Genomic DNA, 13,429 nt, shown 5'->3' on the forward strand with positions numbered 1-13,429 from the left:
TTCTCCAGTCAAAAAGTCCGGCCATAGAGTGAAAAATCCCTTTTATATCGTCTGACGGCGAAAGACCCTAGATCTATCAAAATACGATGTTTGCTCGAGCGGGGTGTCAAGCGCACGTCGAGCGTTTGACTCTGCCTGATTTCGCTCGAGCGTCCTATCAAGCGCACATCGAGGATTCGACTCTGCCTGATTTTGCTCGAGCGGCCAATGTCTCCACTCGAGCTATCTTTGTTTTTCAGCAACCCGCTCGAGCTCCCTGTCTAGCGGCAGTCGAGCGTTTGAATCTGCCTGAATTCGCTCAAGCGGCCAAAAGCTTCCGCTCGAGCGAACTTGTAAAATTTGCAATACGAAATTTTTGGAAATCAATCCACCATGTATTATGATGAGAGTCTACAAAATTGGACTCATAGCACACAAGATAATTGAGATTACCTTTGTTCTCAAGCCATGATTTATACTTCATGCAATCTTTCTTTTTGTGCCCTTTTTTCTTGCAGAGGAAGCATGTATCATTGGCTTTATAGTGTTTCAATGTCGCTTTCCTATCCTTCTTCCACTTATTAATACCGACACTTTTGCCTTTCTTCCATTGTCCATTCCTTTGAGTAACAAATTGAGCACTCTCAATATTTTCATGTTTCAATCTCTCTTCTTCTTGTACACACATGGTTAAAAGTTCATTAATGGACCATTTTTCCTTATGTGTGTTGTAGGAAATCTTAAATGGTCCATATTCTGTAGGAAGAGAGTTCAGTATGAAATGGACAAGAAATGACTCTGAAATCTCAATCTTTAAAGACTTTAGTTGGGCTGCAATATCCCTCATTTCCATTATGTGCTCACGCACACTTTTGGATTTGCCATGTTTCATAACTGATAATTTGTTCATTAGGGTGCTAGCCAATGCCTTATCAGAACTAACAAATTGCTCTTCAATAGTCTTTATGCAGTCTTTGTCTTTATTACACTCTGGGATTGAACCTCTAATGCTCTTACTTACATGTGACTTGATGAACCTTAGACTTAATCGGTTAGACCGCTCCCACATTTCATAGATATTTTTATCTATCAATGAACCTGATTCAATGGGTATAGGTGGTTCATCTACACGGAGTGCCAAGTCCAAATCCATGCACCCTAATGTTAAAAGAACATTTTCTTTCCAGTCTGAAAAATTATCCCCATTTAGAATTGGAATATTAGAAGATTCACTATTTAAAAAGAATACATAGTAGCTGTAATAGCATAACCAATAACATATATCAATGCTTTGAATCAAACAATAACTATAGTTTGAATTGACCAATGTCTAATTCAAAAAACGAATCTAAATCTCCGTGTGGGTACATATTGCAATATGCATGAGATTTTCTTATATTTTTCTTTATAATAAGACTAGTGTTTTACAAATACTTAGAAAAAAGAGATCCCGCACCTATGGGTATAGGAAATCTCATTTCCCTAATATCGTTTTCACTATCTTATTTCAATTAAATCATCATTTTTTCATAATAATTACCTCCCTGTAGGGCCAAGTAATTACCATAATGATTTAATTGCAATATAAAATGCCATTATAAAATCATACAAATAAATATATTAAAATATTATTATGTGTTAAGATGCTGTGGCCATTCTCAAAACACAATAATATTTATACTCTAATATGGCATTATTCACTATAACATACTTAATCATGATGCTATTACATCAACTAATAATCAAACATCAAGATGATTCAAAATATATATAACTAGTTTTTGTACACAAATCTAATTATGAGTCTTTGATTTGTGTAAAGTAACCAAACAAATTAATAACTATAATTTTGCTGACCTAATGGTTAGACAAACTTATATATATATATATATATATTTTAATACAATTAAATATGAATTTTTATGCATTTTCCTTTTCACTAAATGTTTTATTATTTTATACAAACAATTAAAAATAAAATAAAATCACTTTTTCACCAACTGAGACTCAACCATCCCGTGGTCAAGTTTCCATACGTGTCATTTGGCTTAAGGATTCAATTAATTCATGTCTTTTCAGATAAAAGCCACTGCACATTACATGCGCATGAGACGCAACTGGTGTGACAGCCCGCTAGAAATTTAACGGTGAAATTTCTATTGGCTTTAGGAATCTCGTGAAGACCCGATAAGTTTTCACTAATCTATTAATCGTATAGTTGATGTTATTACTCACTGTGGTATCAGAAGTATGTTTTTGATTATTGGAGATAGTTAGAAAGTTTTAATAGGACACATGGAAAGATTTTAGCCACCTTACTCTTCCAAGTATACTCTCCACTTTTGGAAAATAGCCTAAGCTGATTTTGTGGATATTATTGGATAAAAAAAAAAAGAAATATCGTGAGGTAATTTTCGTGAATATTATTGGGTAAAAATATCTTGATTTGATTTTTATAGATATTATTAGATAAAAATATCTTAAGTTGATTTTTGTATATATTATTGGATAGAAATATCTTGAGATGATCTTTTATAGATATTTTGGGTAGGAAAAACTTACACTCAACTCTCAACTCCAGCCTTATCATCTTCCTTATCTCGTCCATAAGTATCTCCAACTATCACCTACGAACTTATCTTCATTTACAAGTTCCTTTAAAAGAATATCAAACACTTTCTCTCGGACAGCTTTTAGGAGTTTTTTTGCACGCCCATTTCGAAGCTTTTATAAGTGTTTTATCATAAAGTCTCCCTCATATAAGTTGTTCATTTTTTAGTCTAGTTTACATGGATATCTTATTTGTCCCATTTGAAAATCATTTTTTAGTCAAATATTATGTAAACTATAGAAAGGTCATTCTGGGAGATAAATTGGAGAATATGTTATAGTTTGGAGTTTTTGATCAAGCTAATGGATAGATATTGGTCCGAAATTTTTATGGAGTATTGTTAACATGTATATATAACTATTGGTTAAGGAGTTTTGCATGATTAAAGGTTTTGATGAAAGATTTTCTTAGATTTAGAAACTGGAAGAGGAAAAACAGTTTCTGTTTTGAGAAAATTTAACTCTTTGGTGGTCTAAACCTATTCCAATGACTTTGATAATTTTATTGGAGGATCCTAAGCATCTTATATACATGTTATATTATTATTTTGAAGATATTTGATGTTAGTTTCAAAGATATGAAATTTTATGCAAAGAGATATTCAGATAAGCCAAAGTGTGGATGTTCTTGGCTAAATTTATGTTTTGATTAATTTCTAACCATGTGATCTTGAATTAGAAGCTTATATATGTTTTAGGACATCTTTTTAAACCATGTGATGGTTTGGTTTGAAGATCACATATTTATATGTCATAGATCAAAAGGTTGATTAAAACAAGTTAGAAACAAAAATCAATAGAAATAGCATATGAGAATTTCGGCCCTATGGAGTTTTAATAGTTGTGATTAGTTTTAAATTTTTCTAAATTGATATTTGAATTGAGGATAAAATTTACATGAGGTATGTAAATTTTGGTGACTTTTGGAGTTAGTATGCAAAAACCTTAAGTTATGGGTAAAACGGTCATTTTCCTACATGCAGAGAGTAAAATGGAAATTTTACTCTTTAAGTTAGTATTTTTCATATTTTAATTTATTAGTGATTTAGTACTAACTTTTAGAATCACTAACTACAGTTCCTCGTGATCGCGCTTAAGGTGTTATAAGAAACGCGAAGATCGAGGTAAGTTAGCTTTTAACTTACTAGCAGTCTACTATGTATGTGTGTTAAGTAAAGGAACTACAGTGTATATATATGTGTGTTATCATATATGTCATGCCATGCCAAGTTATAACATAATTTTCTATTATATAGAATTTATTCTGTCATCGGTTTTTATCTGTTACATAATATATTCTGTCATGTATATGAAACTGTTGCATAATATATTCTGTCATGTATATGAAACTGTTACATAATATATTCTGTATTGTATTGCTATACATTACAAGTACGTCATGTTAAGTATGCCATCTATTACATGTATATAAAGTGATGTAATATTCACTGTTGCAAGTATGTCATATTAAATATGTTGTCTATTATATGTCATGTTACGAAATATTTCTATCTCAAGTTGGTCATGTCTTTCAAGTTATGTTCAAGTCACATTATGTTACGTTAGGGCTTCAGTCCTTTCATATTCCAGTCATGTTTCATCTTGAATTACATTCAGTTTCGTGGGGTCCACAACAACTGTGGTACACGAAGTATGGGGTCACAGCAATTGTGACGCATACACTACGTGAGACACAGCAATTGTGACATGTAGAATACATGGGGCCACAACAACTGTGGAGTATGTATTTTTCATGTTAAGTCAAGTTTCAGATCAAGTTCATGTCAAGTCAAGTTCAGTTCACGTTTCAATTTAAGTTATGTCAATTATGCTATATTGTACGTCAAGATATGCTTCAATTACTTATGAATTTGATTATGCATTCATGCTTTTACTGTCATCCATGCATCATTAGCCTGTGTGGAAGTTTGTTTTGTTAACTTACTGAGATTTGTAATCAAATCTCACTGTGGTAGTCCCAACTACCATTCTCCCAAATGGTAGATCTTGTTATAGGACCTGAAGGAGGATCAGGAGCTGACCAACTAGACACAGTCGAATGAACGACGGTGCGTCGTTAATGTTAATATAGTAGTTAAATTACTACTTGTACAATGGAGTTGCATCTCCAGTACTTTTGGATCATAACTATTTTGGACTAGTGCTGTGATCTTAGTTATTCAATAGATCTTTATATATGAAGTATGTTTTAAGTATTAGAGATATTTTCAGTTTGGTGCATAGTATTGCTAAAGGAAAAAAAAAATTATCTGCTGCGAATATTGCATAATGTTAGATGCATGTTAGGAATATTGCATCTTATATGTCATGAACGGGGGCAGGTAACCTTGTGTTGCATGTCTCGACGTGTCAAATGTCCATTTGATCCCAAACGAAATTTGGGGGCATCACAGGGTGGTATCAGAGCAATACGTCTCTGGGTAGCAAATCCCCATGCCCTTAGGAAATGCACAAAACATTAGGGTTGGATTTCTTAAAAGTATGAAAGGTAGTATGTGGTTGTAATACGTATACTCGTGTGTTTCAGGAAGGGACAAAAATGACTCGCGGTAGAATACCTCAAAATCCCGAGGAAGACTTCAGTTAGGATAATCATAATTCCTCGATGGATGGAGGATTAGTTGAAGCTGTGCGTATGCTGACTGAGTTGTTAGACATCAGCAATAGCAACAAGTGCACGTACCTAGGCCCGAAGTTAGGGGTTGTCCATATGATAAGTTTTTGATTTACAGTACCCGAATTTTTTTGGTAATGAAGGGCCACTGAGAGCCGAGAAATGGATTATAGATCGCGAGAAAACGTACGAGATTTTTGGATGTCTTGAGGACCAAAAAGTTCTGTATACTGGATACCTATTCCAAGGAGAAGCTAGAATATGGTGGGATACACGTAGGCAGCTTCTAGTTAGGGAACTAGGAAGTATGGTTGCATTGTCATGGGAGAGGTTCAAGGAAGAGTTTGACAACAGATTCTTTCCAGACTCTGTCAAACAACAGAAGGCCCAGGAGTTCGCGTCCTTAACACAAGGTAGTTTGACTGTGGAGCAGTATGCCGCTAAGTTCATGGCATTAGGAAGGTTTGCACCCCACTTGATTTCAACTCAAAAGATGCAAGCACAAAAGTTTCAAGCAGGACTTCTGCCAAGAATCCAAAGTCAAGTAGCTTGCCTCAGAATAGAGAATTACCAAGAGTTGGTAAATGTAGTGGCGATAGCAGAGGCTGAGCAGAAGGAATTGGCAATCCAGAATCTTACCGATCGAAAGAGGGCCATGCCATTTGCTGCCAGTAGTAGTGCTGAGAAAAGGAGGTCTTTTTCTAGTCCAGAGAAAGGTAAGGGAATAATGACAGGAGGACAGAAGCCGTCCTTTTATTCACCATGCTCTAAGTGTAGTAAGCGTCATCCTGGAAAATGTCATAAGGGATATGGAGTCTGTTATCGATGCGGGAAACCTGAACATATGATTAGAGATTGTCCCAACACCATGCAAGGCAGTGGAGCTGGTGATCGCAAGCCAAGGCCCCACATCCCGGCACGCGTGTATGCAGTAACACCAGGTGATTTTGATGTTGACACACCTGAAACTGATGAAGCTGGCGTCATGACTGGTATTTTTTTTCCCTTTCCTTTTAGTAGTTATGATGTTGCAGGTATTATGAACACGTTAGAATTAGTATTAATATTGGTGTATATTTTTTTTTAGGAAGGGTTAATTTGTTTAGGTTTTCGGCTTGTGCACTATTCGATTCAGGTGCGTTGCAGTCCTTTGTGTCTGCAGCGTTTGCACGAATTTGTAGTTTACAGACTGAGCTTTTACCACGACGGATTGTAGTATTAATTCCCGACGGGAATACAGTATCTTGTACCTGTTTAGTTAAGGATTGTCCGTTAGAGTTAGAAGGAAGGACACTGAAGGCTAACTTGTTAGTATTCGGTCAGATGGAATTCAACCTGATTTTGGGGATGGACTGGCTTTTCAAGCACTACGCTAAGATAGACTGTCAGAAACGAGAGGTTGTGTTTGAACCTCCAACTGAAGACAGGATGAGTTACGCAGGAACATCAGTTAAGGCCACCCCACCTTTGATCTCGGCGTTGCAAGCTAGGAAGTGTATCGATGATGGAGCCTCAGCGTTTTTATTGATAACTGTAGAGGAGACAACCAAAACTATAGGAATCCAAGGGATACCTGTGGTTGAAGACTTTCCTGAAGTTTTTGTTGATGAGTTACCTGGTTTACCACCGGATAGAGAAGTAGAATTCCAAATAGAGTTGGAGCCGGCAACAACTCCGACTCACAAGGCGCCATATCATATGGCCCCTACCGAATTGAAGGAGCTCAAGCTACAATTGGAGGAACTTTTGGAGAAGGGTTTTATTCGCCCCAGTTCTTCGCCGTGGGGAGCACCTGTGTTATTCATGAAGAAAAAAGATGGATCTATGAGGATGTTTATAGACTATAGAGAGTTGAATAAGGTGACGATTAAGAATAGATACCCATTACCCAGAATCGATGATTTGTTGGATCAATTACAAGGAGCAGCAGTATTTTCAAAGATTGACCTGAGATCCAGGTATCATCAGTTAAAAGTCAAGGATCAGGATGTGCTGAAAACTGCCTTTAGGACAAGGTATGGCCACTTCGAGTTTTTGGTGATGCCTTTTGGGTTAACCAATGCTTCAGCTGCATTCATGGATATGATGAACAAAATATTCAGACCTTATTTGGATAATTTTGTTGTCGTATTTATCGATGATATCTTAATCTACTCTAAGAGCAAGGAAGAACACAGAAATCATCTAAGTATGGCTTTATCTATACTTGAGGATTAGAAACTTTATGCCAAACTTAGTAAGTGAGAGTTCTGGCTGGAAGAAGTAAAATTTCTAGGTCATGTGATCTCTAGTAGAGGAGTAGCAGTAGACCCGAGCAAGATTGAAGCCGTAACGAACTGGCAGAGACCGACCAGTGTGCATGAGATCCGAAGTTTCTTAGGACTTGCTGGTTACTATAGGAGATTTGTGGAAGGATTCTCCCGATTGTCTGGACCACTCACCGCCTTGACTAAGAAAAATGTGAAATTTACTTGGAATGACAATTGTGAAACAAGTTTTCTTGAGTTGAAGAAAAGACTCACAACCGCACTGGTACTTACATTGCTGGAACCTCTTAAACCTTTTGTGGAATTTAGTGATGCATCTAAGGCAGGACTCAGATGTGTGCTAATGCAAGAAGGGAAAGTTGTTGCTTATACTTCACGACAACTGAAGGATCACGAGCAGAATTATCCTACTCATGATTTGGAATTAGCTGCAGTTGTTTGTGCTCTTAAGATTTGGAGACATTATTTGTATGGCAAGAAGTATGAAGTCTTCACGGATCACAAAAACCTAAAGTACCTATTTGAGCAGAAGAATCTTAATATGAGGCAAAGAAGATGGCTGGAATTAATTAGCGACTATCAATGTGATATCAAGTATCGTCCTGGAAAGGCCAACGTGGTAGCTGATGCTTTAAGCCGCAAGAGCAGACAAGAAGCTTCATCAGTTCCTTCATCAGAAGTAAATTCCCTCTTATGTAGTATGAGAAAACTGTTGATTAGAGACCGTAGTTAGGAAACCATGTTGACTACAATCCAAGAATTCATTCCATTGGACTGTGAAGGACTGAAAGACCGTCAAAAGAAGGACAGTAAACTTGCGGAAGTTATAAAAAAGATAGAAAAGTCAAAAGGACCAGTGGACTTTAGCCTCAGAAAGGATGAGACTCTGTATTACAAGGACCGAAGAGTCATTCCAGCAGATGAAGAGTTAAAGGAAAAAGTACGAAAGGAAGCTCATAACACACCTTACACTACTCATCCTGGTAGTACAAAAATGTATCAGGATTTGAAACAGTCTTTTTGGTGGGAAGGAATGAAGAAGGACATAGCAGAGTTTGTGAACAAGTGTTCTATCTGTAGATTAGTAAAAGCAGAGCACCAAAAATTAGCCGGTAAATTGCAGTCATTGCCAATCCCAGAATGGAAATGGGAGGATATTTCCATGGATTTTATAGTAGGCTTTCCAAGGACCTCAGCCGAAAATAATACTATCTGGGTAATAGTTGATCGTTTGACAAAAAGTGCTCACTTCATACCCATCAAGAATACAGATTCTCTAGAAAGATTGACGAGAATTTACATAGCAGAGATTGTCAGATTGCATGGAGTGCCTAAGACGATCGTATCAGATAGAGACCCTCGTTTTACGTCACGCTTCTGGAAAAGTTTACAAGAATCGATGGGCTCTAGTCTGAGGTTTAGTAGTGCATATCACCCACAAACAGATGGACAGACAGAAAGGACAATTCAAACTTTGGAAGATATGCTAAGAGCCTGTGTTTTGGATTACGAAGGGAGTTGGGAGAAACAATTACCTTTGGTAGAATTTGCTTATAACAATAGTTTCCAGGCCACTATTCAAATGGCACCATATGAAGCCTTGTATGGTAGAAAGTGTAGATCACCTCTGTATTGGAATGAAGTAGGGGAAAGCAAAGTAGTTGGACCAGAAGTCTTACAAGAGATAAAGGACCAAGTACACTTGATTAAAGAAAGGATGAAAATAGCATAGAGTCGACAGAAGAGTTACGCTGATAATTGAAGGAGGAGCATAGATTTTAAAGTTGGAGATTGGGTCTATGTGAAGGTATCTCCTATGAGAGGAGTAAGTCGTCTCGGAGTGAAAAACAAGTTAAGTCCGAGATATGTGGGACCCTATGAGATAGTGGAGAAAGTTGGAGTAGTTGCATATCGTTTGGAATTGCCAACTGAGTTCCATGGAATTCATAATGTTTTCCACATGTCTTCGTTGAAGAAGAGTTTTGGGAATCAGACACCAATGATAGTGGATCCCGATAGCATACCTTTACAATCCAACTTGACCTATGAAGTGAAGCCAATGCAAATTCTTGACTGGAAAGAGAAAGAGTTGCGGAACCGTAAGATCCCATTGGTCAAAGTACTTTGGCAAAATCATAATATTCAAGAGGCGACTTGGGAGAAGGAAATTGATATGCGAGCCAAGTACCCCCAGTTATTTGATATCTAAATTCAATTTTGTAGAGTTATGTTGGGCTTTTGCTTAATTGATACTTTGTGGTTCACTTGCACGGGACTGACAATATCAGATGTTGTACTTCTTTGTTCGGATATCAATAAAATATATGTATTTCCTTAACTCTTGAATTGTTACTTATGTCGATTTCGAGGACGAAATTTTTTTTTTTGGGGGGTTGTAACAGCCCGCTAGAAATTTAACGGTGAAATTTCTATTGGCTTTAGGAATCTCATGAAGACCCGATAAGTTTTCACTAATCTATTAATCTTATAGTTGATGTTATTACTCATTGTGGTATCAGAAGTATGTTTTTGATTATTGGAGATAGTTAGAAAGTTTTAATAGGACACATGGAAAGATTTAACCACCTTACTCTTCCAAGTATACTCTCCACTTTTGGAAAATAGCCTAAGCTGATTTTGTGGATATTATTGGATAAAAAAAAAAAAAAAATATCTTGAGGTAATTTTCGTGAATATTATTGGGTAAAAATATCTTGATTTGATTTTTATAGATATTATTAGATAAAAATATCTTAAGTTGATTTTTGTAGATATTATTGGATAGAAATATCTTGAAATGATCTTTTATAGATATTTTGGGTAGAAAAACCTACACTTAACTCTCCACTCCAGCCTTATCATCTTCCTTATCTCGTCCATAAGTATCTCCAGCCATCACCCATGAACTTATCTTCATTTACACGTTCCTTTAAAAGAATATCAAACACTTTCTCTCGGACAGCTTTTAGGAGTTCTTTTGCACGCCCATTTCGAAACTTTTGTAAGTGTTTTATCATAAATTCTCCTTCATATAAGTTGTTCCTTTTTGAGTCTAGTTTACATGGATATCTTATTTCTCCCATTTGAAGATCATTTTGTCAGTCAAATATTATGTAAACTATAGAAAGGTCATTCTGGGAGATAAACTGGAGAATATGTTATAGTTTGGAGTTTTTGACCAAGCTAATGGATAGATATTGGTCCGAAATTTTTATGGAGTATTGTTAACATGTATATATGACTATTGGTTGAGGATTTTTGCATGATTAAAGGTTTTGATGAAAGATTTTCTTAGATTTAGAAACTGGAAGAGGAAAAACAGTTTCTGTTTTGAGAAAGTTTAACTCTTTGGTGGTCTAAACCTATTCCAATGACTTTAATAATTTTATTGGAGGATCCTAAGCATCTTATATACATGTTATATTATTATTTTGAAGATATTTGATGTTAGTTTCAAAGATATGAAATTTTATGCAAAGAGATATTCAGATAAGCCAAAGTGTGGATGTTCTTGGCTAAATTTATGTTTTGGTTAATTTCTAACCATGTGATCTTGAATTAGAAGCTTATATATGTTTTAGACATCTTTTTAAACCATGTGATGGTTTGGTTTGAAGACCACGTATTTATAAGTCATAGATCAAAAGGTTGATCAAAACAAGTTAGAAACAAAAATCAATGGAAATAGCATATGAGAATTTCGGCCCTATGAATTTTTAATAGTTGTGATTAGTTTTAAATTTTTCTAAATTGATATTTGAATTGAGGATAAAATTTACATGAGGTATGTAAATTTTGGTGACTTTTGAAGTTAGTATGCAAAAACCCTAAGTTATGGGTAAAACGATCATTTTCCTACATTTTACTCTTTAAGTTAGTATTTTTCATATTTTAATTTATTAGTGATTTAATACCAACTTTTAGAATCACTAATTACAGTTCCTCATGATCGCGCTTAAGGTTTTATAAGAAACGCAGAGATCGAGGTAAGTTAGCTTTTAACTTACTAGCAGTCTACTATGTATGTGTGTTAAGTAAAGGAACTACAGTGTATATATATGTGTGTTATCATATATGTCATGCCATGCCAAGTTATAACATAATTTTCTGTTATATAGAATTTATTCTGTCATCAGTTTTTATCTGTTACATAATATATTCTATCATGTATATGAAACTGTTACATAATATATTCTGTCATGTATTGCTATACATTACAAGTACGTCATGTTAAGTATGCCATCTATTACATGTATGTCAAGTCATATAATATTCACTGTTGCAAATATGTCATATTAAATATGTTGTCTATTATATGTCATGTTACGAAATGTTTCTATCTCAAGTTGGTCATGTCCTTCAAGTTATGTTCAAGTCACATTATGTTACGTTAGGGTTTCAGTCCTTTCGTATTCCAGTCATGTTTCATCTTGAGTTACATTCAATTTCATGGGGTCCACAACAACTGTGGTACACGAAGTATGGGGTCACAGCATGTGATGACCCGCTTTCGCGTGTATTTTCGCTGAAGGGTTGTTTTTATTTTAATTAATATATTAGTTTATTTATTTTAATTTATTGTATTTTAAAATTGGTTTTTATTTTATTTGATGTTGTGTTTTATTTCTTTTGGTCGTTTTGCGGTTTTTAATCTCGTTTCGGTGGTTTTGTTTTGTTTTCCCGGAGTGAGGATTGGACCTCATTTCTTTCTTACATCTTTTTTTCCTTTTTCTTTTTTTCACTTTTTCTCTTTTTTTTTTTCTTTTTTTTTTTTTTCTTTTCTTTCTTTTCTTTTCCTTCTTCTTCCTTCCTCCCCGCGTCGACTCTCTCTCTCTCTCTCTCTCTCTCTCTCTCTCTCTCTCTCTCTCTCTCTCTCTCTCTCTCTCTCTCTCTCTCTCTCTCTCTCTCCTCTCCCATGCCGTTGCAGCCCAACCCCTCGACCCACCGCCGTCCAGCCGCCGTGCGGCACACCGCCCCCATCGGTCGAACCCCCTCCCTCCGGCACACCTCCCCACCAAACCTCAGCCCCATCCGGCCAGCCGTTTGGCAGGAAAACAGCATCAAAGCCCCCACGGTTTTTGCCCCGATCCACAGCCGTCGCTCCACCTCCGGCCACCATTTCTTCACCACTTCATCACCGGTCCCTTGCAGTCCTAACCCACCCATTTTTGGCCTCCAATAGTCACCGGAACAGCTCCCACGGGCTAGCTTTCCATTTTGGGAAATCCGGCCATCAACCTCCATTTCCGCCGCCACCCACGGCCAACCACCACTTCCAATAGCTTCATAATCATCCTTAGACCATTCTCTATCAATCCCAAGCCCTGTTTTTTCCCCGTTCAAAAGTGAGAATTTTACAACCCACGGCCACAGTGAATTTTCACTGTTACGTTGCTTTTTCTCCGCCATTTGCAACGCCGCAAGCTTTCTAAAAATACCATAAAGCGCTGTAAGTATTTTCCAAACCCTATTTTCAGATTTAAAAATATATTGCTCATTCAATAATTTTATCTGCTGGTTGGTTGATTCCGGACTGAGTCTGAGGAGGTCGGGGGTCGGATGGATGGAGTACGGAGTTACTTGTTTTATTGAATTATGTTGGTTGATTATTTTTGTGCATTGATATAGCATTTACATGGTGCATGCACGTGTGTTTTTCTTTAATTGTGAAAAGTCTGTTTATTGGCGTAAGTGGACTTACGGGTGCGTGTGTATCACGTCCCCAAGCCGGGATGGGGTATTATCTCGGTGGAGCTCCTCTGGTCACTCGGGAGCGGAATAAACTGAGTGATGTCCCCTGGGTTGTCGCTGGGCGACGACGGGAGTGAGGGCTAGGGGGTGCTTGGCTACGAACGCGCCGGGCCCGGAACTGGGCATCGCTCTACGCACCGACTCCGTGGCCCTTCGCTGGCGAGGGCTAGAGGATGTTTGGCTATGA

At 36.8% G+C, this 13,429-nt stretch overlaps 1 protein-coding gene across 1 annotated transcript; it reads left to right on the plus strand.

The window, feature by feature from the left end:
- The first annotated feature begins 5,531 nt into the window (after positions 1-5,531).
- LOC122312677 lies at positions 5,532-8,224 on the plus strand. Its single transcript, XM_043127340.1, has 4 exons — positions 5,532-6,165; positions 6,312-7,020; positions 7,117-7,239; positions 7,801-8,224. Exons 1-4 carry the CDS (start codon positions 5,532-5,534, stop codon positions 8,222-8,224), a joined length of 1,890 nt encoding a protein of 629 aa, XP_042983274.1.
- The last annotated feature ends 5,205 nt before the right edge of the window (positions 8,225-13,429 follow it).

The sequence above is a fragment of the Carya illinoinensis genome, chromosome 6 (genome assembly GCF_018687715.1).
Source record: "Carya illinoinensis cultivar Pawnee chromosome 6, C.illinoinensisPawnee_v1, whole genome shotgun sequence".
Classification (NCBI taxonomy): domain Eukaryota; kingdom Viridiplantae; phylum Streptophyta; class Magnoliopsida; order Fagales; family Juglandaceae; genus Carya; species Carya illinoinensis.